Below are 27299 nucleotides of genomic sequence, written 5' to 3' on the forward strand. Positions count from 1 at the left end.
TTGCGCTTGCCAGGCAGGTGCTGTGCCGCTGAGCTAAATCCCCAGCCCCAAAGTGTGTCTTTTGAGGAACCGATCCTTTTCACCTAGGCTGCTACATTTGTGAACATTAAATTCTTCATAATATTTTTCTAGTGTCCTTTAATACCCAGGGCATCTGTAGTGATGGTTCTTCTTTCATTTCTGACACTAGTAATTTGTGTCTTTTCTCTTTGTTTCTTAACCTGGCTAGAGGCTTAATTTTATTGATCATTTTTTAATTGCTAGCTTTTGGTTTTATTTTCTCCTTTCACTTCTTGTATTCAGTGTCATGGATTTCTACATTAATTATCACTATTATGTTTTTTTCCCTGCATACTTTGGAATGTATTTGCTTTTCTTTCTCTAGTTTCCTAAGGTGGAAATTTAGATTACTGGTTTTAGATCTTTTCATATTTACATTCAATACTATAAATGTCTGGTCCTGAGTCTGGTTCTGATACTTGTTTCTTCAAATTGTGTTATAGTGGGTTTTTATTAGTGTTGTTATTGTTTACACATCACATAAAAATAACACTGGTAAACTGGCCATTACTAATGTGGTGGTAGGGCACGGGGGTGAGAGAAACATTCTATAGTCCCATGATTAGATTTTAGCCTTTTTATGAGTCAGGTCTCTGAACGGTGAACTTGATAAGTGCTTCTAAGTCCTCTCCTCTTTAATTCCCATACCACTCTTGAGGGGACAGGATGGCTGGAGGGAGGTACAGTTGGGCTAGTTCCATTTCTTCAGATACTTTAAACTGAAAAAAAGCCCCAAAGTTTAGGTTTTGGTTAATGAGGTTCTACTAGAACAGGTCTTGTTAAGGAGAGCAGAATGATCTGGAATAATCAAGAAATGGTTCCTTTTCCCCTCCCACAATGTAAACATGAGGAGATTTTTCTCTGGTAGTCACTGTGAGAACCTTATTGATCTCCCAGAAGTAAAAATTGCAGAAGTGTGAGGGGCTGTCTACGAATGGCATCCTCTGTTGTGTTTGATTCTCAGACTGATCCAAGCTGAGAATGTAGCAATTCATCACTTATAGTTCAGGCTTTTCAATCCCAGTAATGGAATTGAAGAGGTTTCTGCTCATGGATTTCTGCACCAGTAAGTCGTGATTCTTTGTATCTGCTTGCTTGTCACATCAAATCTGCAAGCAGTAGTTTGCCCTGTAACCTTCTTCTGATGGCTCTCAGAATTGCTGATCTCTCTGCTCAGTTATTCACTGGTTGTTGGGATGGAGTGACAACTTCCAGATTCCTTACATGCTGGATTTAAAACTGGGTGAAGAAAATTCCCAGAGAATCTATCTTTATGAAAATGTGCGCAGTGATTAGAGAAATAAAGCTCCCCTACAGTAACCTTTGCCACCTTAGGCCTGAGAGTGCAGGTGAAACTAGTGGTTCCAGAAACCTGGAGAGAGGTGCAGCTCTAGATCAGCACTGGGAACCCTAGCTGGCTTTCCAGAGCATGGGTCAGGGTAAAGAATTGGGGAGTGGACCTACGTATTACTTTCCTACAGCTGCTATAAGAGATTTATCTCAAATCAAGTGACTTTAAAACAACAAGCCTTTACTTTCTTCCCATTCTGGAGGCCAGGAATCTGAAATCAGTTTCACTGGGCTAAGTTAAGGTGTCACTGTCAAGGCTGGTTTCTTCTAGAGTCTCCAGAAGATAATTATTTCCTGGCTGTTTTCCAGTCCTGGAGGCTGCGTGCATGCTTGGGTTCCGGTCATGTCACTCTAACTGCTGCTTCCTTCCTCACATACGTCTCTCCTCATTGAGTGTCTTGCATCTTAAAGGACTCTTGTAAGAACATGTGGAGTCCACTGGCTAATCCAGGGTAATTTTCCCATTTCAAGATCCCTGACTTAATCACACATGCACAGTGTCTTTTGTCAAGCATAATGACATTCACAGCTTCTAGGGATTAGACCTAGATATCTTTCAGGGTCATTATTGAGTCTGCCAAATCTGGAAAACCAGTGGAAAATGGGGAGCATATAGGGATGTGAGGAAACTTGGAACATATGTAAAAGTAGGGAAAAATATTTGCCTTGGACTGTGGATTAGATATGTTGGTAAAAAGGGGGATTTCTTAAAACAGCACAATAGTCTATTCTTCCTCTAATTCCTAAACCGAGAGAGAGAGAGAGAGAGAGAGAATTTAATAAAGCCTTAAATGTTTATTTCTAATCTGTTCCATTACTATCACTTTCATTTTTAAAGTGCCATTATTTCTTATCTGTATTACTGCACATAGCAAGAATGGTCTCTTTAAAACATAAATAAAAAAATGTCACTTCCCTGGTCATTTACCCCTCCTCACCAGTCACTCCAGTAAGGTCCCATGCCTGTGTTCTCCCACGTTTTCCTGACACTGTCTCCCCTGTTCACACCCACTTCGCTGGAGCTCAGAGGCTCCCTCAAGCAGGGCTGCTACCAATCAGGAAATTTCCCCTCAGAAGCTCTGCCTTGACCCTCCTTGAAGCTCAGAGAAGGAGCCACAAGGATAAGTATAGCACTAGGTTGACAGGTCTGAACACTTTGAATACTGGGTACACTTTTCCGTCTCCAGTCTCTCAGTCCCCCTTACCTTGCTCAATTTTTCTTTACCAGGCATTATTGTCTAACATACTATTTCTCCAATTACATGTGTTCTCCGAGTCTTCGCATCAGTGTGTAAGCCCTATGAGAACAGGTTTTTGTTTGTTGTTTATTTGAATTTGCTAACTGATATACCTCATGCTCTTAGATTAAGTTTTTACACTTGGTGGGTACTCAAAATATATTTCTTGGGTTAGTGAGTGAATATTATGCTTTCACTAAATGTTCTACTACTATGGGACCAAGAAAATTTACTTTTATTTTTATGCTGGTTATAAACAACTGAGCTACTCAAAGAAAAAAATTTATATGTACATGTTTTGGGATATTTTTAAACTTTTAACATTTTCCTTTTGTTTTCAATCTTATAGAAGTGGTTAACACTGCTTTATTAAATGCTTATTTTCTGTAAGATTTGGAAAAAGCAAAGTCAGAATCCTTCTGTATGATTTTGTTCTCTTGCACAATACAGCTTGTTAACCAGATTATATTTCCCATTTACTCTATAATACTCGAGAGACATGGTTTCAGACTATAAATGTTTTCTTTCTGTGTTGTCAAAGGTCATAAATACCCTTAGGGGTGGTTATTATAGCACTACTTGTCTTTCAGTTCTACACACTGAAAAAAGAAACAACTACGCTGCTTAATGTTAAATTTCATCTTTACTATTTAGTTGTACTAAATGAAATGGAACAGCTTTATTTGCTTTAACTTTGGATACAAATACTCTTGTAAATGTCAAGGTCTATCACTTAAGGTGATTCAAGAGCCACTGGGGTAGAGTATAATCTTTTTAAAACACAAATCTCATTAATGTTTTTGTGTTAGTTTCCTGATCCATCTTTAAATTTCAGTAACAAAGATAACTGGTAGAACCAATGAGAGTACTGGCTTTCACTGGTGTGCGCTGGAAGAGTAGTTTTTATTTTTCTGCAGTTTGACATTTTTGGCCAAGTGTGTGCTTCCAAAGAAATGGAGCAAAGCATACACCAGCCTGGCCAACCAGGTCACCAGATCAATTCTGGCAACAATTGGAGAGACAGATATCATAGTCGTCCAGCCCCCACTAAAGTTTTAATTGCCTTTTTATTCACAGAGCCCTTCCTCCTTCACACATGCTTCTTTAAAGATGTGATTTAATCTGGTTAGATAAATATACATTCACACAACTCATAGAAAATTTAGCAGGAAGCATGCTCTTGGGGAAATGATCTGTACTAGAACTTTCAGCTAATGATCCTAACTCATATTTCACTGAGTAATTATAAACAGGTAGAAAGAATTTCATCTTTGCATTAACTTACTCTGTGCTTCCTTTCTAGTTGCAAAAGATGCAAGTCTCCTTTGATACACAGCCAGCTCTTCTTGTGTGCCTGCTTTCTCCAGGACTCAGGGCTGCAATGATCCCTTCCTAAGTACACTGGCCATTTCCTTCCGTCAGTAGACAGCTCTGCTCTGGCATCTGTCACCTTAAAAAAATCTCTCCTTTGACCTTCCATCCTTTACAGCCATTGTTCCATTCCTTATCCCCACATAGCTTCCTGCTAAAAGTGCAGTCCATATTCCCTACCTCTTTTTCCTGTCTCTGCCATCTTTCCTGGCTCCTTCTGATGAAATAGCTCTTGGTAAGATCACTGAAGAATGCTGTGTGGCCAAATTCAAGGTTACTCTATTTTTCTGGAATCTTCAGCAATCTCTAGCAAGGGAACATTAGTTCACATGGCTTCCAATAGACCACGTTCTCCATGTTTTCTCCCTCTAGAGCTACGGTCCCCCAGTCTCCAATTCTGCTTTCTCTGCTATTCCTAAAAGTTGGTGTTTTTCAGACTCTGCCTTGGGCCTTCATTTCTCTTCTTCAACACTCATATTCAGTGTCTTCATCCAGTTAGTGAATTACTAAGTAAATTTCCAACTTGGACTTCTTCTTTGAAGTCCAGACTAGTATACCAAACTGACTTTTTGTCAACTCCACTTTGTTACCTATCTGTCTATCTATTATCTATCTATCTATCTATCTATCTATCTATCTATCTATCTATCTGTCTATCTATGTATCTATCTATTTATCTAATTATCTATACAGTACTGAGGACTAAATCAAGCTTTCACACTGAGCTATAATCCCAGGCCTTTTAATTATTTTTTTTTTTTTAAATTTTGAGATAGGGTCTTGCTAAGTTGCTAAGTTATCCAGGCCCGGCTTGAACTCAGAAGCCTCCTGCTTCAACTCAGAAGCCTCCTGCTTCAACTCTGAAGCCTCCTGCTTCAGCCTCCCAGAGTGCTATGATTATAGGATTGCACTGCCGTGCCCAGCAGCACTTTGATATTTAATTGCCAAGTTAAATTTAGCACATCCCAAATGGAATACGTGATAGCCTCCCATCCTATTTGAGTAAATACAAAGGACCACACTACTATCTAGAATCAGGGAATATCACGCACACTACACATATGGGCAGGTTCTGAATCCATGCACTCAATCAACCACAGATCAAAAATATTTGGAAGAAAAATTGTGCCTGTATTGAACATGTAATCTTTTTCTTGTCATTACTACCTAAATAATATAACAACTACTTATATAGCATTTACACTCTATAAGGTACTGTAAGTAGTCTAGATATGATTTAAAATGTGTAGGATGAAATGTGGATGTTATAGGCAAATATTATGCAAATTTTTACAAGAGACTTGAGATACTATAGATTTTGCTATCTGCACCAAGCATCTTCAACCAATTCCCTGTGGATGCTAAAAGATGACTGCCTATATACATCTATCATGTACGTGACTTTTTAAGAGGGAAAGTAGTTTTATAGACAAATCTATTTAAGGATCAACCATAAAATAATAGCATTCAATCTCAATTTCTGTCCCTAAGACAGGAATTGTCATGGCTAGGTATTTACTTATTATCCCTTTCCTTTCTTTTTTTTTTTTTTGTTTTTCTCCGGTACCGGGAACCGAACTCACGACCTTGCACTTGCCAGGCAGGAGCTTTTGCCGCTGAGCTAAATCCCCAGGCCCTCCCTTTCCTTTCTTTCTGATAAAACATTGGGATTTTTTTACTTCAGATATTTTTAACTTTAAAAAAACCTGTTATATTTATATAAACATGTAACTGCTAACTTCAAAGCAAATCAGAATCTTGCAAAACCAAAAATTCTGCTAAATGCAGCACTATTTTTTTTGCAGAGACTGGAAGAATAAATAAGCAAGGAAACAAGATTAGGGCAGCCGAACAGTCAGAGATAAAGTCTTACATGACTGGTAGTCAGGAATAAGGGTGCGTCATTTTGAATTCTACTTAAAGACTAAAACCTTCTGCTCTAAACCTTGACTATAATCCTTAAGAAATATTTCACTCCTCTTCTCTGTCAAAAATGGCTTACTCTAATCTCCTTTAAAGTATAGATTTTTCTAGTAAGTATCTATCTATGTATCTATCTACCTGCCTATATTACTAACGCATCTGACATAATGGGAAAATTATATACAAAAATGTTATAACACTCAGAAAAAAGTTGCTCTGCACTTTTTAAACTCATGCATATTTTTTCACTGTCAAAAACAAAAAGAAAAGAGAAGAGGAGAGAAGTATCATCCATACTCATTTTTCTGCCTGTGGGATACTGTAAAATTCTATCGTAAATGTGATTATATGCAAATGTGTCTTTTCTTACAGCAGCAATAGTAAATACGAATTTAGTCAAATCCTAGGCTGCTGTTATTTAAAAAAAAAAAAATCAAAGGCAATACTGCTATATTTCTAGTAATCTTTATGATGAAGGTTAATGTTCTTTGATAATATGCATTTGGCTTGTATGCATTTCTTTTTGAAATAGTTTTTTAAATAGACTAACACTTTTAAGACAAAAGGCAAATACCCTGGCTTGTATGAATTTCTTTTTGAAATAATTTTTAAATAGCTTAACACCTTTAAGACAAAAGGAAAAAAATATACATCCAGAATTTTTCAGGAAACTTTTACTTTATTAGTAAAATATGGTTTTTTTCCCTCCCTGTTGAAGTACATTTTGGATTCATGGTATTTTAAACCATAAAATCAAGTATAATAGTTTTCAATGAGCCTTTTAAATAAAATAATTAAAAATTCCAGGAAAATAAATATTTTTAAAACATGTAAAGATCGAGTCAATTCAATGTAGCTAAAAACGGGTGATGCTATCAGTAAAACAAATAATAATTTCTAGAACCTATTAGGAAACATTAAAATTACAGAAATTATGGAATCTGCTATTGACTTTTAGAATCTGTAATATGGTCCTATTATCTGATAAAATTTATATTTCTGTATTTGTAGCTAGCACGTTTTTTTTTTTTGTTTTTTTGTTTTTTTGTTTTTTTGTTTTTTTTTTTTTGGTTTTTGGTTTTTCTCCGGTACCAGGAACCGAACTCACGACCTTGCGCTTGCCAGGCAAGCACTTTTGCCACTGAGCTAAATCCCCAGCCCCCAGCTAGCACGTATTAATACTAAATACTAAAGAAAAATGGTCTTCCACTGAGTAATGCTGAAGATACCAAAAAACTAATAAATAAGTAACATAGTCTTTATGGAAACATGGTAGGATGGTGCAGATTTGCTGAGTGCATTTTTATGTGAATGTAATCTTCTATAAAAATATTCAGAAAAATGAAGTTTTGCAGGCTAACTTAGGACCCAAATCACAAACAATGAATAAGGGACAGCTTTTTACTTTACTGGACTGTCTGTCTGTGCTAAAATCACGTTTGCATAGCTAACATCACAGATGGCGATTCACTTAGGCTATAATCAAGTGTGTTTAAGCCTTTCTCAGGCTCCTCATCCACATATCCCCACTGGACCACTCCAGTGGGCACTATCAATGCTCGGATTATGTGCTCCGGGGGTACAGGCATGCACTTGGAGTGTGTAATGACTGGTGCCTCCTGAGGCTGTACAGTATGGGCCGCCCCATTCCACCTGTGGGCGATACAAGCAGCACAACATCAGCAATCAAAATTTTGCCAGCTCAGTCATCACACTCTGATGTAGGATTTCTTTCACCTTACAAAGTGTGCATGCATATGGCTCACAAGTGCTCACAGAGAAGTCTGTTGGATACCACAACCACTATGCTCTCATCTAGCTAGGTTTAGTCTCCTTCCCACTTTGCTGCGCAGACGATGGTTGGAACCCTGTTAGTTACTCTGGGAGCTTTTCCTGCTCTTGGCAGGTATGGATTCTGCGCAGGCCAGAGTCAGCACTGCTCAGCAGCAGAGCCACGTCTACAGTTGCTTCACCAGGTGTTGTGCCCTGTGCTGCTGATCCTCTGGGTGCCGTTCTCCCAGGAGTCCTCTGGGAAGTCCAACTGAGTATCTTTCCCTTGTGCTATGTGCTGAGTGAGACAGAGAAGACATCATTGCTAGTTTCTTTTGAAGGCTGAGTGATGCAGCTCTCTCAGCTTTTACTTATAACCCCACCCTTTATTACAACCCATCCAGGCTTTCATTAGCAGATAATAAATACTTATACCAAAGCTCTGACTCCCTCCAATGACTACAGCTTTGTTACTGTCAAATTTGTACTTTTACTCCTAGTATCAATTCCCTCCAATGACCGTATGATCCTGGGTCAAAAGACTTCTATTGGTGCATCCACTGCCCACTGGACACTCTTGGATTCCAGAAGCACACAGCTTGAGTTCTGTGTCTGGGAGGTCCCTCAATGCCCCCACCTATGTGAATAGACTCATCTCACTGGCTGATCAACATGTCTAAATTCCTCCTGATAACAAGATGCAACTCTTGTAATCAGTCATATTGATACTGTAAATACTGGTGATTTTAAGGAGTCATACCCTTTTTTGCTGCTGATGTTATTCTGGTTATTTGTTGCTGTATAAAATTATGCCAGAACTTTGCAGAACAACACAGAAAACATTTTATTACATCTCACCACTGTGTGGGTGATGAATTCAGGTATGATGCACAAGTGGGTGATGCTTTTGCTCTGTGTGATGTAAACTAGGATAACTCCAATATTTGCATGGCATGTAAACTGGTCTGGAGGGATGCTGACAGTTTTGTGCATACAATTGGTACCTGGTGGAGACAGCTTGGGGATGTTCTCAGGTAGGGTTCTGATTAGAGTGATTACATGTGCTCTCTCAGTATGGTTGTTTCAAGATCTGCCACACTTCTTTCGTGATAGTTCCTGGCAATCAGACAGAATGTTCCGAGGGGCATAGAATGGACACTGTTTTTGAAGGCATAGGCCCAATTGTACTATTGTAGCATTACTTCTGCTATATCTTATTTGCTGAGGAAGTCACAGAAAATGCCTAGGTCTAAGGGCAAGCAACACAGAATCTAACTCCACCTCTCAGATGAAAATTTGACATAAAGCGTCAAAAAGTCATGATCATCTGCAATCTATCGCATCCTGCCTTATTTTACATAGAAGATGAGTAAGAGTTACTTCTTGTTAAAGATCACAGATCACAAAGTAATTGTTTCTCTTCCTTAAAACTAAACATTAGAACAAATGAACAGTAAAGCCTCTTTCTTTAATGAAAAAGCAAACATGGCCACCATTCCAAGCCACCCATGGCAACACACAATTCATATCTAATCTTAGATGATCATATACCAAAAATTCCAAGTATTAGATGGGCATTGTAGACTTAGTTGTCTCTACAGTCTCTATCACACATATATAATATGAGAAGTTTTAAGAGTTAGACAAGCGAAGATTCCTTGGCCAGTGACTGTACTCCTCAGTAATGAAAACTCCAATTGCAGAATAAGAAAGACTTAGGTTAGAATTTAAGTTTAAAGGCCTATTGTGAGCAAAACAGAAAAAGTAGCCAGTAGTCAGGAAAAAAAGTCAAACCAACTCAAAATCCCAACTCTCCATCATCAGTTTTGTTATTGGTGATGTTTATCAGTGAGGAACACAGAAACCAGGAAAAATGCTACTCTGAAAATCAGTTTAAGGGGGCTGGGGATTTAGCTCAGCGGCACAGCACCTGCCTGGCAAGCACAAGGTCATGAGTTCTATTCCCGGTACCGGAAAAAAAACAAAACAAAAAAAAAAAAGAGCAAAAAAAAAAGAAAATCAATTTAATTTAGGGCCCTGACCTGTTCAATAATTGGCTATTATCTCAAAGCAGAATTTAATTTCTTTAGACATTAGCTTTCTGAACTCTAAAATAAGGAACCACATTATTGCCAGCCATAACAACCACCTCTAATCACATGACTATTCTATGAGGAAGAAAGACAGTGGTGTTGAAGACAGGCTCTGAACTAGGTACTAGGATAAGCAGGTTCTTGGCTTTTCTGCAGCATGACATGCTGGGTAAGTCCCCCAGCACCCACAACCTGGTCTGAGTTTTCTCTAGTTCTGTTAGTCAACACATACAGCAGATTGTATCAGTGTGGTTGTTCTTCACTTTATTTTATTTATTTATTTATTTTTTACTACTGGAGATTGAACCCAGGGCAGCACACCTACTAGGCAACTGCTGCACCAGTGAGCTATATCTCTAGTCCGTTTTATATTTGAACTTGTGAGCCTCCTGTCTCAGCCTCCTGAGTACTTGGTATTACAGGAGTGTACCACCACCCTGTTTTGGTTTGAACCATCAATTAACTTGTCTCTTATGTGGTATCCACAGGATTTTGTTTGTTTGCTTGTTTTGGGTTTTTAGTTCTGCAATTAGCAGTTTTTCTTTCCTGTTTGTCTGAATTCTTTGACTTAAGTGTTACTTAGGAGAATAGGTACTCATAATGGTTTCCTCCAGGGAGTACTTATTCAATCGCCTAATTCTTCTACACTTCCTGGAGGCTATGTTTAAAAGCTATTTAGTCCTTATTCTGGGAACTTTTATGGAAGTAGTGACTAGAGCAGGCACAAGGGAGGATTTCGAAGGGGAAAGATAAGTTATAGCTCCTAAAACTTTCTGCTGCTTCCTTTGAGTGTCTTTTAGAGGCCTTTCCTTCTACTACTTATAGGAACAATTACCCTTTATTTTAGCCAAGATAAGCCTGGAATCATCTAAAATACAATATTACTTAGAATATAAGCACATGTACATGTGTGGACACACATAACCACACACCAAACAATTTTTTAAAACTCAGACAAACATAAGAATAAACATGTATCAATAGATTTCTCATACCAAAACTTACAAGCACTAGCCACTAATTCCCTTGCCAACCACAGCTCACTAGATATATATTGTGTTTGAACTAAATCCATCATCCCTTAAATACTCAAGATTCAACATTAGCTTTTGTTAACATGGGAATAATCTTTATGTGGACTGTTGCTCTTTTTTTTTTTTTTTTCCCCTCGATTACTTGCTAGATCCGGTCATAGCAAGTAGCCATGTTGCTTCGTGATGAAGCTATTGTTACACATTTTCTGAGCTCGTGATTGCCTCCTATCTGAATGAAAGTAAATGTAGGTGACAGTACTTTGTTTCCAAAACTGTTTTTGTTTCTAATCTGAGACACTCACAGTTCCTATCTCCTTTTCAGAGCGATTAGATTTGATACACACTGAGCTGAGTAGGAAGAGACACATTCCTGTCTGGGTCCTTTGCTTGACTGGGCTGCCACACAGGGTAGAATTGCTACCTGATAGGCCCGGCAGGTGTTAGGATTCAAGTGGGCACCCACCTACGATGGTTTGTAATGAAAAATGCCAAGAGGGTAGGTCCAGCCAAAGACATTTAGAGATTCATAATAATGGAATATAGTGGGAACAAACTCCCCTACCTCCAAAAATCATAATACATAGTTTAAAGTCAGGAGGAAACACAGTGAGGAGAAGGTCATATTGGGATCCAACAAAATTATTACTGAAATCTGGTATATCCATCATTTACTTCTACAACCAGTGCAAGATGCATGCCTCGAAGGACACAGGTGCCTTACTTCCATGGTACCCACTCCTGCTGTGAAGAATACAGGCCAAACCTCTCTGTTTTCTAGTGCTTGTGTGGCCTGGGCACCTCATGGTTCTCCAGTCCTATTTCTCAGTTTCCCCCTTACATCCTTGACTATATACTGATTTTCTGTGAGCATATCTCCTGGCTTTCACATTTCCTCCAGGCTGTTCTTTCCACCAATAATGTTCATCTCCTAGTAACTATGTTTTCATGATGAGGTCTAGTTTATCCTTGTGGTACTAATTCAAAGCTCTTTTGTCCCTGCCATCAGAAATGGTTCTCTTGTGAACTCTCACAGGACACTTCTTGTATCCCTTTTATGGGACTGATACTTCTTTTGTTGTATAATGGTATATATTGCATGCTTGTCTCATTCCTTTTACTGAAAAGTAAGCTCCTAAACACAGATTCTGGAAAGAGTTCAGCTGTCAGAATGCTGGGAATAACCTTTATCCAGAACTTTGTCTAGGGGGCCTCAATAAATACGGAGACAACCTCAATCCATGATTTCTATGGTGGCAAATATTACATTATAATTGGTATTGGACTGAATGAGGACCTCAGAAATTCAGTCTTGTTTTGAACTAAAAATGGAAAGTGAAAGAGAGGAACATGTCAAGATCATCTCTAGATTTCTGGTTGACAAAATGAGGAGACTGGTGGTGTCATTATTTTTAAAAAAACAGAACTAATTTAGGGTAGAGTAATATAAATTCAATTTTGGAGATTCTGACTGTGAATTTTCTTCGAAATATTCACATGGATAGGATTGAAAAGCTGGGGTAGCACTTTAAAAGTTGAACATGGTAAGGGAAAGGAGTAAATGTCCCAAAGAGTGATAATTCTCACTATGACGTAGTCCAAAACATCTAAAAAAATTATCTTGCCTAGAAAGCAGAAAGTAAAGTGAGTCATGCGTTGCTTCCCACTGAAAGAACCCTTTTATTACTTCCTATTGATTTTTCTGCTTTCTCTTTTCATTGCTCTGTTTTGTAAAAATCACAACCCTACTTGAATGAATTTATAGTGTATAAAGTCCCACACCTAATAAAGAACTGACAGCTTGAACCAGGCACTTTTAACACTGACTGCCTAAACAACTTTTAAGTTCCTCTTTCCGTTATTAATCCTTTGAGATATGTCTCAAAGTTGTCTTGTATTCTGGCTTGAAAACCATATAAATGAGCCAGGAGGAATGACTGCAATCATTGTCAATACAGTCAGTATTTTTGGTTTTAAACACAAGTACATGAATGACTAAATCCTTGTAAGTATTCACTTGTGTATCTGTCAAATATATGCAGTACATACCAATTTATACATATCAACATTAATCCCTCTTGCACGCAAGAGTGGCAAGTAAAATATTAGGGATTTTTGTATATAAATTCAAAAAATCTAAAATGGTAACATGTTAATAGTACTGTATTACTATCCCCAAAATAGAATTTTAATTTGGAGCTTGTTATTCAAGTAGATGTTGGGCTAGATTTATTTTTCTTTTATTTCCAAGAAATACACTTTACAGTTTAAATACTGTTTTTAGGTAAAGGTTCAGGATATGTAGAAGAAAGGATTTTGGAGCCTGCTTGGCTCCAAAAGAAACGATTTTGAGTATGGCACACAAAAGGTAGCCATCCACTGTCAGCAGTCCAAAATAATTGTCCAAAATGGGGGAAAATTCCAAATGGTTAGGATGTAAGACTCTGCCTCCCACGAAAGCCTGAAAGTGGCGCCAAGAGACTCCCCAGGCGCTCTTACCTAAGCAGAGGCCTCTGCCCCAAGCATGGAGAATCACTGGATCCATGCTGGGATTTAGAATCTCAGAGGAGTGATGCCAAGCTCAAGATCAGTTTGCATTTCTATTATATTTTCCATTTCAGTGGAATGTAAGTTCTCAGAATATGCAAAGACTTTTCATGTTCATTGGTCAGTAGCATAAATCATGTTAAAATAGTTTTATTACCAAAAGCAGTCCAGAGATTCAATGCAATATCCACCAAAATACCAGTGACATCGTCCAAAGAATTAAAAAATAAATTCTAAAATTTATATGGGAACACAAAAGGTCCACAATAGCCAAAGCAATTCTGAGTAAAAAGAGAAATGCTGGAGGTATCACAATACCCAACTTAAGTGTACTACAGAGCTACAGTAACAAAACAGCATGCTACTGGCACAAAAACACATATGAGGACCCATGAAATAGAATAGAGAACACAGTAACAAACCCATAAACTGCAGCCACTCGATTCTTGACAAAAAACCTAAGAATATACATTGGAGAAAAGACAAAGACAGCCTCTTTAAAAAATAGTGCTGTGAAAACTTGATATTCATATGTAGAAGACCAAAACTAGATCTCTATCACACATCTTGTACAAAAATCAATTCAAGATGGATCAAATACCTAAATTTAAGATTTGAAGTTGCTAAAGAAAACACAGGGGAAACAGTTCAAGACACAGGCATAGGCAATGACTTCCCAATTAGGACTCTAATAGCTCAAGAAATAATAGCAAGAAGCAACAAATGAGATTACATCAAATCTAAAAGTTTCTGCACAGGAAAGGAAACAACAAACTGAAGAGACAGCCTACAGAATGGAAGAAAACCTTTACTAGTGACAACAGAAGAACATGAAGTACTCAAAAAAGTTAATAACAAAAGAATGAATCAACCAATAAATGGGCAAATCTGAACAGTCTTATCAAATGAAGTGCAAATGCCCAATAAGTATGTGAAAAAATAGTCAACATTTTCAGCAGTCAGGTCAACATAAATCAAAACTACATGGAAATTCCATCTCATACTGGGTCAGGTTGGCTATCATCAAGAATATAAAAGAGATTAACTGCTGTGAGGATGGAAGCAGGAGGAACCCTTATGCACTGTTGGTGGGAATGGAAGTGGAAATCAGTATAAAGGTTCCCAAAAATGTAAAATAGAGTGACTGCTTGTATCAGTCATACCACTCCTTGGTATATTCCCCAAAGAAATAAAGCCAGCCTACTTACAAAGATACTTGTATTGTAATGCAATGCACAATAGTTAAGCTATAGAAACAGCCTAGGCTCCCCTCAACTAATGAATGAATAAAAAAAATGTAGTACTGTATACATACACAAAGGAGTATTATTTAGCCATAAAGAAGAATGGAATCTTGTCATTTGCAGGACAATGAATGGAACTAGAGATCATCATGCTGAGTGAAATAAGCCAGACTCAGAAAGACATATAAGTAACATTTAAAAAAACCTTTTTTTCTCATATGTGGAATCTAGGAGAAAGAGGAAAATGGGGGGAGGGACGCGAGGAGGGGGAACGTGACAGTAGAAGAGACAATGAGGAGGAAAGGTGTCCAGGGAGCAGGTAAGGAAGGGTAGGGATGGCAATGGGGTGTGGAAACGTTTGCAGAATGCCCATGCACATCTGAATGTGCCAGAAGAAAACCTTTATTTTGCATAACTAATACAAACTTTTCAAAAGTAAATCAGTGTTCTTGCATGAAATGTTGGGGGTGGGGCAGGCAAGTGGGCCTCAGCGGCATGTGGTGGCAGGCAGTGCTTGAGGAAGGTTATGTGAGGCACACATCCTGCTTTCTGGCTTCACATCACACCTGGCCCTCCGCCTCCCCATCAGTTCTTTGAGCCACACTGTGTTGTTACTAAATTGTGTCACTTTTTAAAATTAGCTTGAATTATTTTGAGTCAGGAAGGCTGAATGATATACTTCAATTATGAGTGACTTTTATGTATAACGAGTAAGTCAGACAATTAAATATTTTAAATTACTGGGTTCAAAAGTAAAATTTAAAAAATATTTTATCATTTAAATTTCTCATTATTCAGTCTGTATTCTTGAACTGCCAAATTTAACTACCATGAAAAATGCACTCGCACGGTTTGAAGAATCACAGAAGCAGCTGCATACACATGCATCTTCATTTCTCAGGATGGTTGGATAAATTATGACTGATTTGTACATTTAGGTCTTGGCTAATAATCGAAAGTTCTTGTATCTGTTTCACTATATCTCCTAAAACCCTCTCACCATCATCAGCAAGTTTAAAATATTCCATTTGAATTCAGTTTGCAGTAGGACAGTTTTTTAAAGTCAATTTTAACTTTTCTTAAAAAAATTACCCTCCTAAACACATTCTTCATTCCAAAGGATATATCACATAGAAAAAAACTTTAGCTTTGTGTTAGCTATGCTGATTTAGAACAGTCAGATTTTGGATCAATTTTACCAATGTCAGGAACTACAATAGCCTTGCAATGAATAATCAAGACATTACTTTTGATCAGTTTGTTCCCAATGGCACAGCCACACCTCTTTTCTCATCTGCATGTATCTCAGACTTTGAGACCAGTAAAGAATGTGGGGAACACCAAAATATTTGATTCTCTTTTGATGTGGGACCATGATCTGCAGTTAGAAGATTATTGTGGATTTATGATTCAAGCCTGTACTTGAGAAAAATAAAATACTCTAAAATATTTTAAAATAGAATTAAAATATCTTAGCAATATTAAAATAGAGCTGATAGGTTGGATGCACATTGGCTAAAAGGACAGAAATCATTGGCTGACTCAAAACCCAGGGCCCAAACCAGAAGAAGCCTGGAAGGCAAAGGAGCGGAGATACCTGACTTGTAATGCAGCCTCTGGCCTAGGCTTGGTGGAGAGAAGGAGGCTGCATATAGGGGTCCCTTGCCTGGAACAGAAGATTCAAAACTCTGTATTTTCCTTTCCTATGGAGTGAAGGGAGGCTTGAGACGGCAGGACACAGCAGTGATGTAAACACCTTTCCGCTTGCTCAGTGATCATATCTGCAATATCCTTCAACTCATGAGGGACAGAATGTCTGGGGAATCCTGAAGCCGGATTACGGTAAAGGCTAGTTCTCCAAAAACAGAATGCAGAAAGAAAGAAAAACCAAAAAGAAAAAAAATGCTCCCATTCAAGATGGCAGAATAAACTGAAATTCTAAACCATAGAAAGAAACCAAATATTAAGTAAGCAAATAAACTCAGTAAGAGGATAATTCACATTTGTTAAAATATAAAATTTAAAATACAAAACTTAAAACCAAAGAGAAATAGAACAGAATCATATTCACAAAAAGTACAAAAATAGCCACATGTGAATAGCCAGGTACAAATAACCAGATATTTCAGCTATGAATAAAGCAAAAACAGTTAAAAAGTAAGATTATGAAAAATTCTAAAAATAAAAATATATGCTGATATAAATATGACATGAAAAAATTAACATATAGCATAACTTTTATACTGGTGCAATCCTAACAATTAATGAACTAGAAAATAATTTTCAGTAACTCACGCAGAATGCAGCAAATCTGAGAGAAGAATTACAAGACACAGAAGGTAAATTATAAAGTTCTGACAGTCATTTCTCAAGAGCAAAAAATAAATAGAATGAGAGGGGATCAATATTTAAAAGAATAATGAATGAAATGTTTCCATAATTGACCAAAGCATAAATTCTCATACTGAAAGCACATTCTATATTTCTAACAGAATACAGAATGCACCATGTGGTTCACAGTCAGAAGTACTGAGCTTAATGCAATAAACTATGCTTGAATCTTGGGAGATGATTCTCCCTCGGTTCCTTGTGTTTGTGTATGCACTGTATGAGCTTCTATTCCGGAGTCCATTTTTAATGATGTTTGTGTAGCGAATAACTTTGGAAGTTGTTACCAATTAGGTCTAAATTTCCCCCCCAAATTCTCAGGCTTACAGGTGGGGCCTGGCTGGAAGGGCGGTCACTAGGCTGTGACCTGGAAGCATAGGTACAGCTCCTTCCCCAGCCACTCCCTTACTTTCTGCTCTCTGCCCCCATGACATGAGCCACTCTGCTCTGCCAGGCTTGCCTCTCGTGCTAGTTCTGCCTTGGAATCGTTGCTGCCAACCACACAAGGCCTGACCGCCTCTCACACTGTGAGCCACGACAGAACGCTCCTCTTTTAAGATGCTGTTGTCCAGTATGGAGTCCCAGCAACAAAGTTAAATTGACTAACACAGAAGTTAAAAGTGGTACTTTCTCTGTAGGAGACGGTACTTTCATTTACTTTTACTCAGAAAGACATACAATCAATACTAAAAAAATTTAATGATACTGTCTCTTCTAGGGCAAGATATGGGCAGGTATATGAGCAATTCTTCTAGAAAACTGAAGAAAACCTCCAGGTTCTCCAGCTACAAGGCGGAGTTCACTGTGTACAGTGTCCACTGGCACAGCGGCACAGCACTCCTGGGACCACAGGACAATGACACCCACTGTGGACATGAAACTTATACTTCCAGTTTAGCTGTGAATAGTAAGGCCTTTTGTCTCTGACCCAGCAGTCTTGTGTCTTCTTTTAACATTCATAAAACCTCAAGGTAGGTCAATTTGTTAGCAAGCACTGGACATCCCACACGATAAGATTATCTTGTTTGTTTGTTCTGTTAATTTTGCTTGTTTGGGGAAGGGCGGCTTATGGAGACCTATGAAACTACATTCACATAAAGACATAAAGATGGGCCTGTATGATCTGACAACCAGCTTTTTGCTGTCACTATGTGCCTCCTCCTTTTTAACAGTAGTTTAATTCCACCCACAACCATAATTTTTTCCTCGCTAAAAGTATATTAATTCTGCCTCTGCATCAAGACTATAAATTCACGTACACCACGGTTACCACCCAAGATCATCCACAATTGTTAGGCCATTTATGGATAGATAAAGCCCAGGATTGGGGACCAAGATTTCAGTTTCTGTGAAGTCATTCATTATCTGCACGGCCTTCTGCAAGTTAACTAATCTGTACAAAATTTAGTTCTTCTCAACTGTGAAAATGGGGTGTCATAAACTATTTTCCTCAGAATTGTTTTAAAATCACTTGAGACAATATAAAAAACGTCCTAACACAGTAGCTGGCAACTAGACAGGATTAAACAGTAGGAATTAAGTATGTAAACTCACAATAGGAATTCAAATAAGTCGTGTTCTATTTTCTATTCACTTCTTTCAACTCCCTAAATACTGATAGGCTTCTAAAATGAAGCCAGTAAGATTCTCAGGAATAAATTTAAATTACAAATAAGTACTTTCTGACTTAGCAGTACTTTCAATAAGAAATTATCTTAAGGAAACAGTAAGAGATTCCTGAACAACTCTTTGCTGTGTTACTTGTTAAGGTAAAAACAGTGACTAACAACTTAAATATCTAACAACAGGAAACTTTAAATCAATCTTTAAACAATAAGTTGAGGGAGTGCTGTGCAGCCATTAAAGTTTCTTGTGGTAGAAAGACAGTAATATGTATATTCACTGTTCAAAGAAGGGACACAGGCTCCAGAACTCATAAAATATAGTTTTGCTTTAAAATGTACCAGGTGCTGGGGATTTAGCTCAGTGGTACAGTGCCTGCCTGGCAAGCACAAGGTCGTGAGTTTGATTCTTGGTACCAGAAAACAAACAAACAAAAAAATGTACTTTCACCTATGAGAGATACTGAAAGATTATAGATGGAAATATTATACTTGATTAATTTCTACATTGTGTATCTTTGTTCAAAAATATCTAAAATAAACGTACCATTAAAAACCCCAATAGAAGGGCCAGGGATATAGCTCAGCGGCACAGCACCTGCCTAACAAGCGCAAGGCCCTGAGTTCGATTCCCGGTACAAAAAAAATCCAAATAGAAACTATGAGGACAGTTAAATGCTTTGACATTATAATGTAACCAGAGAAAATGATACCAACAAGTAATACAGTCAAACATTCTTTCAAAGATTGATGTTCCTTTTGAAAATCTCAAGCCTAGCACAACTTTATTAGTGGAACAAGAAAATACATATGAATACAAATCATCTAATAAAGTTTATCTTTTTGCTCTGATTCAGTCATTTCGAAAGATGCTGCCAGTCACTGCTCCAATACCACAATCCGACTCAACATGTAAAATTCACTTTCCATGTAAACACCCCATTACCTCCAAATCACAACCAGAGAGCTTAAATGAGTTATTTCTTCACCCTCGCAACTAGTGCATTGTGAAAGCATTCAGTATCTAGATAACGTTTAGATTTTGGGACTGAAGATATCGTTCAGTTACCTGGCTTTTTCTGTGCCTCCCTTGCAGTGGTTGATTTCAATGAATTCCATTAGCTCTTTTTGCAACATCACTTCTTTTCCCTCGATTTGAGTAATAAATTTATGCTGTAAGAGATCTGACACCGTTGGACGCTTTTCATAATCTTTAGTCAAACATCTGCACTAGCCAGAAAGGACACATGATTATTAGATAAGTTAGAGTATTGAAACTATCATTCATATTTCTAGAAAAAACTACTTTAAGCTAGTGACACTTCTTATAAATGTTCAGTGTGAGCACAGTGCAAAAAATATGAAACTGCAAGATGAAGAATGATTGTCAGTGAAAGGCACACAGGGATGCTGCTGCAGGGACAACAGCCTTCAACTCCGTGCTGCTCCGGCTCGAGCAAGCATCCTGCACAGTGATAACGAAACTGTCCCCATTGCGAAGCCCCCTGGACAAGTCTGAAGCTAAAGATAGATGACAATAAAGCCACTGCCATCCGAAGGCTCATCTGCAGTTAAGCTGTTCTGTTTACTTTCAGGATGCCTTTGAAGAATCCTCAGTGGATCTATTTCTTTCTGGTGATATAAGCGTTAACCCATTTGAGAAGGTCAGTCGGCCGAGGATGTTTAAATTTAAATTCTATGTCAACAGGTGTTTTTTTTAAAGGTCATACAGTCGATATATTAATGAAGTCACATCTGTTGACGGGTTCAACCAGAGCGTATTCATGAGAAAAAATAAGGCCAGTGCGACCAACTCGTAGGACAACACAGGAGGGGCATTTGAAACTAAGGATGTTTAAACAGCTGCGACAGCTGTCTTTAAATATTTTGGGAGAGGAGTTTGACTAGCTCTCAGTGGACACAAGGGGCAAAAAAAAAAAAAACTAGTATTGATTGGAAGAATAGAGAGAGCAACAGATTTCAGGTCAGTGTTGAGAAGAACTTTTCAAGTGAGGTTTATCAAGATGGAATGTGCTGCCTTGGGAAGCATAATGATCTTCGAGGGATATTCAAGTGCTGACTGAACCATCACTCAGGGACCATGTTCAAGAAGAATTTAAGCTCCACATGAAAGTTTGAGTGCTATAATTTTCCACGACTTTTCTGACTGAGATACAGAGGCTATATAATTATGAAAAACTAGACTATCATTTGAAGATATTAAAAAAGAAGAAAAGTAGGAAAGAAAGGAGGAAGAGAAAGAAGAGGTGGAGAGGAGCCAGAAGAGAAAGGTGGAGGAGGAGGAAGAGAAAGGTGAAGCAGGAGGAAGTATAGGAGGTGAGAGGGAAAAGAGAAGGATGGCAGGAGAAAGAGAAGGAGGAAGAATGGGAAAAAGGAAGAAAAAGAAAGAGGAGGCTTGAAAGAGGAGGAAGGGAAAAAGCAAGAAGGAAGGAGAGCAGAACAGGAAGAAGAGGATGAGGAGGAAACAAAAGGGGGAGGAGAAAAAAGGAAAGGAAAGGAGAGAAAGGAGGAAAAGGAGGAGGAAATGGAGGAAGAGAAAAAGGAGAAGTAGGAAGAGGAGCATGAGGAGGAGGAGAAAAGGGAGGAGGGTAAAGAGGAAGAGAAGGAGGAAAAGAAGAACAGAAGGAAGGAAGAAAGAAGAGGAGAGGAGGAGGAGGAGGAACCACTGCTGCTCAGTCCTTAGCCTGAGGAATACTGCTGCAAATCAGCACTGCTAATCCTTCTGGGATGACAGTTTGTCAATTTATTTCATTGGACTTAACCAGAAAGATATTTCCTAAGGTTGCTAAAATATGCTAAGAAAAAAGGCGATGATATCTGAGAATAAGGTAAAATGCTTGTATTTTCCATTCAGTTTAACAGAAATCATCAGTAGCACTCAAATCTATGTAGTCCGAAGAGTTACATGTGGAAGCATTTGATTTAAGTAAAACTTTACCAAGCAGCCAGTGTGTACCAAGCACTTGGCTTGACACTAGAGTGACAGTGACAGAGGGCACACTCGGGGCTCTCAGTGGTGTACTATCTAATTAGAAAGAAAGACATTCAGACAGTTAAGTTCCATCAAATTGGCAATCTTAGCAGTGAAAGAAGAACAAAATGCAAGAGCACCTGGGACAGACTACCAATTTCCTGCAGGAAAGTAGGAAATGTTTCTCGGTAGGAACTGTGAGGAATATGTGAAAGAAACCAAGTTTCACTGAGAATCTGTATGGAAGGATTGGCAGACAGGAGGCGGGTATTGTGAATCTTGGGGATCCCTTCAAAGTTATCTGTGATTCTCCCAGGAGATTTGAGAAATGTGATTGGTATTTATTAAATATACTGTAGTTCATAGCACACTCTTAGGAATATCTGGTCAGTGAAAACTTATTAAAAAAGGTTATCAATCCATTTTGTGCTTTACAAACTCTGTCTCTTGCTTGAAGGACAACAAGCAGGTATTCTAGAAAAACCAGTGTGTGGCTGTGTTCTCTGCTTTCTTTGGCCTGTCTCCATTTTCTGAAGAGTCTGGCACTCCAAAGCTCAGTGACCTCTGCCTCCTATTTACAACCAGGGATTATCGCCGACCTTATACATTGAAGGTGAACACAGGATGAAACTGTAAAACAGGCTCATGGGACAAATCTTTATAAATGGCTGACTTCTAGTTTCTAGTCAATTGCACGGAGGCACTGCGGTTGTGCTAAATATTTGTCAAATTAAGAGTGTTCCCTGAATTTCAAATACATATCCTTTTTATAAACATGATTTTCTGATTCACTGATTGTGATGAAAATTCTCTGACTGTAATGAGAATTAGTGATGCAGCTAAACGAAGGGCTAAGGAACTGACTAAACAGACAGTGGGTGAGCAGGTGGGAGATGTGGAGGGCAGAGCTGCAGCAGGCAGGTGAACAGAAGAACATGTCCATGAACCAGCCCACAGAAGCACAGCTATGGATCCATGGATAAAGTTGACCTGAGGTCAGTTTTTATGCAGTGATGAGCTGATGAACATTTAGAGGACACCACTGAAAATGGTGGAAACCATTGGATCTATTTAACAAGAAGGAACAGGAGGAGATTTGGAAGCCAATGGCATTACTGAAAGAAGCACAGTTCAAAGTTAGGGCAGGATGCTATCAATTTGGTTTCTCCCACAGATTCTGTTACTCACTTGCTAATGAAGTCATTGAATTCTGCCGACCAGAGCTCAGGCTGCCTTAGCTGTGGGGGTGGGTTCCTAGAAAAGAAGAATCGAGGTTGGATGGTTGTCTACTGGTCAGTTAGCAGAACAGACAGACAGACTAACATATAACTGCACCTGCAGGTGCTGCCATTATAATCAAATGCTGCCACAGATTTCCAATTTGAAGAAAGAGAATTAGTAATTAATCATTCTTTACATCAAATGACAAGTTCCTTGTTTTTCTGAAAGCATTTAATATATGGCCCAATTTTTCCAACAGGTCATTTTTTCTTTTAAAGAATCTCGCTTTTACCTGAGAACACTCAGGGAAACCATCAATACTTAATCGACTAGAAACAATGAATATAGGGGTGAAGATTTTTTCCACTGTAAGTCTTGGCAGAAGTCTCAGGAATACCCAGGGTGCAAGGAGGTGAGATGAAAGTTGATTTGTTCAGAGTAGGCAGGAAACTGCCATCAAGGGGCACAGTAGAATACCTCTGTGATTGTTCTTTTGTTACTGGACACAGAGGAAGAAATAAGTATTACAAAGTGTTACAAAAGCAAGGAACTGGAAAATATTATTAGCTATAAAGCTCTGAATGCCACTTAAAATACTTTATTATTAATTCTTTTCATTTTTAAGCTGAACAAATCTTTTCTTTCTTGGCCCATCCATGAACAAAGGAACATCACTTGAAAATGAGGCCAATCTAAGGCTGCAATCAAGAAACATTGATCAACCATGATAGCTGAATGCACTAAAGGGGTACTTTATGTTCATTCTAACAGCTCTTTGTTTTCCTTAGTGGAATGGAAATACTTTGTCTTCAGTTCTGCATTACTCCTTAAATAGCTGATGAAATTAATGTACAGTTTGTACAGGCTCATTAAAAGAAAGTACAGCTACTCATCTACCCTAGATCATGACAAAGCTCATTTCCCAATCCTTACGACTATTTGAAGATTGCTGATCTGCACATAAAAAAGTGCTTTTCGCCAACAATCTCTTTCTGTTACTTGTTCCCTGAAAGTTTCCTTTTATGAGATTTATGGACTTTGTGTATAACAAAGTTTTGATGTTTTCTTAATGCTTAGAAGTGGGTAGCTTTTCAGATTCTGTCTACATATTTCTATAGTTAATATTCTGAAAATTCCTACTAGAGATACACTAATGATGGAATAACTTGGCACGTTGCTTGCTATGGAGGGACAATGTCCTAGTATTTGTCATCCTCCTGCCTCTGTGCGTCACTGAAATCAAGAGTAAAAGCACTGGGTTAAATACTGTGGTTCAACCCACAATTAAGATGGCTCAGAAAGTACAGGGTTCATCTTACAAACTGAGGGACAGTAGGCAATTAGGAAAAACTGATTTTTCCTGACTTCCTTAAATTAAATGAAATGTCTCAGAGCTGGTATACAGACCCTTCCCTCTCACTTCTATAATCTTATTTCCTCACTTCACAAATAAGTACTGTGTGTTACAAGTAGTAATAACAGAGATGACACTGAAATTGTTAGGTAAAACATTAATTTATGTCTAAAGTGTTATACTTCAGAACATATACACATACAGGTCATTTCAGACTAAAAAATACCAAATCATGTTAGGAGAAAAAGTTAGGTTCAGAAAGATGAAATATTCCATTTTTTTCACTCATGTACGATCTAAAAAAGAAAAAAAAAGAGATAACATGAATGTAGAAGGGATACTATTAGAGAAGAGGAAAAGAATAATGAGGAGAGAGGAAGGAAGGGAAAGGGGGATGATGGGAAGATGGGAATGACCAAAGAATGTTATAAGCATGTACCGATATGCCAAACGAGACCCACTATTCTGTACAACTAGTATGCACTACTATAAAAAGAAAAAAATAATCGGGCCAGTGAAATAAAAAATACAAGTGCTTTGGTGTTATAATTTAGTTATATGACAAAATTTCAAATGGATCCATTTGGGAATGGATGTAACATTTTGTAGGACTAGACCACTCCCCCCACTTGTAGCAAAGCTTTGTATTTCTGTGTCATTATGATGTTGAGACCACAAAATCTGTTTAATGGAGAGGGTATAAACAAACTGTAACATAACCCCTACCCTGACCTGGGTGCCTGCTGTCACAGGCTCCATTGTGCATTCCATTAGAGTTAAGGCAAAATCCTTAAAGTTTTCAAAACTGATACACTGATAATTAAGGACACGCAATCTTTGCACATTAATTTTCTGAAATATCCAGAACTAATCAACACATATATGAAACAGTCTTTAAACAAATTAGTGATAACATTTTTCTTGATGCACACATTGGAGGGGAGGTGTCTCCACCTAGGAGAGGTCCTATCTAGACAGTAATGTTCCTCCTTGATCCACAGGGCATTCTTCTGTACTACTTTATATGGATGCATTCAAAATATTAACATATTAAAATTGTTATTTGTTTAATAAATTTCATTTATCATTTCTTGGTAATAGGATTATTTCAAAGTTATGAACAAAAAGAAGTCAGCAGGTAGTAAAAAACATCTGGAATGGTGGGTGCAGAAATTCACAGTGCACAGATCAGCACCCAGGTGCCTCACTGACTTGAGAGAGAAGGAGTGGGAGGAACTGCTACTTTCTGAGATCAAAACCTAGCAAAGGAAAGACACTGATTACCAAGATGAAGCGTTTTTACTCACACTAGGGAAATGTAACTACTGAATGAACATAGTCTTGGAAGAAGCACAATATTCTCAGTCACTTTTCCCAACTAGCCAGATCATATGTGAATATTTCCATGCTGACTATGATGAGAAGTCAGTGGCAGGAGAAAGAGAAGTGGGCTGCAGCCACCGGACTCAACTGTAGTCATCTGACCTTGGTATTTTGAAGAGTGCTCTCATGGGGTGCAGCTCTGCGAGTGGAGGATCTCCATCACCCAGCTCAATAGCAGTGATACCCAAGGACCAAGTGTCACATCTGGCATCATAAGTGGTATCTAATTGTTGTTCACATGCAATCACCTATGAGAAAACACAGACAAAAAGGGAAGGTTTGTGATTTTAACAAGTACATAGCAAAATGTTTAGAACAATGCTGAAGTATTTAACTGGTGAAGTTTGACAGCTGCAAAAGATAAAGGCAGTAATTTAGGAGAATAAGCAATCACATTATTAGCGGTAGTACTATTTTTATTCTGAGAGCAGAGAGTACCTTATCAGGTTTGTAAACATAAAGGAAGAAGCCCGTGCAAAGGAAAATTTTTGAAAATGGAAAACAAAAAAGAGGAAAGAAATAGCATCCCACACGGAATGGGATGGGATCAATGCACAGCTAGGGATTGTGCAGAGGTAGTCATTCAATGAACATTTGATGAGGGAATGAAGGTATTCAATGGAGCAAAGATAAAGAGTACATCTTTAGAGGATGAAAAAGAGCATGGAAAATGAATAAATCTGAGGGTAGTCTAGTTAGAAGTTCTTGATCTTTACTGGCCATTAGAAGGCCAGGATTCCCATCGAGGAATGAATCAAGTCTAGAGGGATACAAAAAGGTTTTAAGCCATCAATAATGATAAAAAATAAACTGAATAACAATAGAGAAGATTTACCAACAGCTTATCTGGGTCACACTATATTATATAATTAAAACCAGGTTTAAAAAAACGCTACTAACTAAAGAACGTCATTGAAAGAAAAGAAAAGAAAAAGGATGGCATTTATTTTGGCAAAATAAGATTACTGTACAGAAAGTGATTGCATGAATTACTCCACAATTTATCTCTAAATGTATAAATGCAAATACCAATGGCCTGTAACGGATCATTGTTAACAGCAGTGATCACAACAAAGAAAGCCAGTTTTACATTTCTAAGTCATTTTTTACTTTTAGAAATTTACATTTTATGAATGGTAACCCACCAGAAAAATAAAAAAAAAATGATTCTGTGATGATAGTAAATTAGGGTTGTATTATTTACCTTTAGAACTATAAAATGATATGTAATATGAAAAAACCTAAATCTCATCTGGGACATTTCTCATCTTTCTATTTCTGGGACATTTCTACTTACTATTAGGCTTAACACATGTTAAAAATTTGTCTGTTGGCATACTGGAGTTTAATGGGTAACTTTTACATACATCATTCAGGAAGGAATGCTGAGTCCTTCATAAATAAGTTTCTGTTCCTATCTAAAATCAAAGATGGAAAATAACTAAATACAAACATATTAGTGTGGTTAAAAACTAAAATGCAGGCAATGATAAGTACCATGCACCATGGACAGCAGTTACTCTAGAGGCAAGATGATGGGAAGGTTGAAGAGACAGTGGCAAATGCCTGCTATTGGTAATGCTCTGCTTCTGCATTGTGTGGCAAGATTTTGGGCAAATACACAAAAGGCCTGGAAAGATAAAAGCAGCGATTTAGGAGAAGAATAAGCAATCACCACTGAATAAGCACTGGAACACCAATAACAAACATAA

At 37.9% G+C, this 27299-nt stretch overlaps 1 protein-coding gene across 1 annotated transcript in view; it reads right to left on the reverse strand.

The window, feature by feature from the left end:
- The window catches only part of Myo3a (myosin IIIA), a 186232-nt gene that overhangs the window by 100537 nt on the left and 58396 nt on the right, over positions 1 to 27299 (reverse strand). The window contains exons 8-10 of the mRNA XM_013515344.1: positions 25690 to 25835; positions 22818 to 22883; positions 19707 to 19862 (exon numbers count right to left, since the gene is read on the reverse strand). Of these exons, the coding sequence (XP_013370798.1) occupies positions 19707 to 19862; positions 22818 to 22883; positions 25690 to 25835 (368 nt within the window). The remainder of the gene's footprint in view (positions 1 to 19706; positions 19863 to 22817; positions 22884 to 25689; positions 25836 to 27299) is intronic.

Source organism: Chinchilla lanigera, unplaced genomic scaffold (assembly GCF_000276665.1).
Source record: "Chinchilla lanigera isolate Chin_1 unplaced genomic scaffold, ChiLan1.0 scaffold00028, whole genome shotgun sequence".
NCBI lineage: Eukaryota > Metazoa > Chordata > Mammalia > Rodentia > Chinchillidae > Chinchilla > Chinchilla lanigera.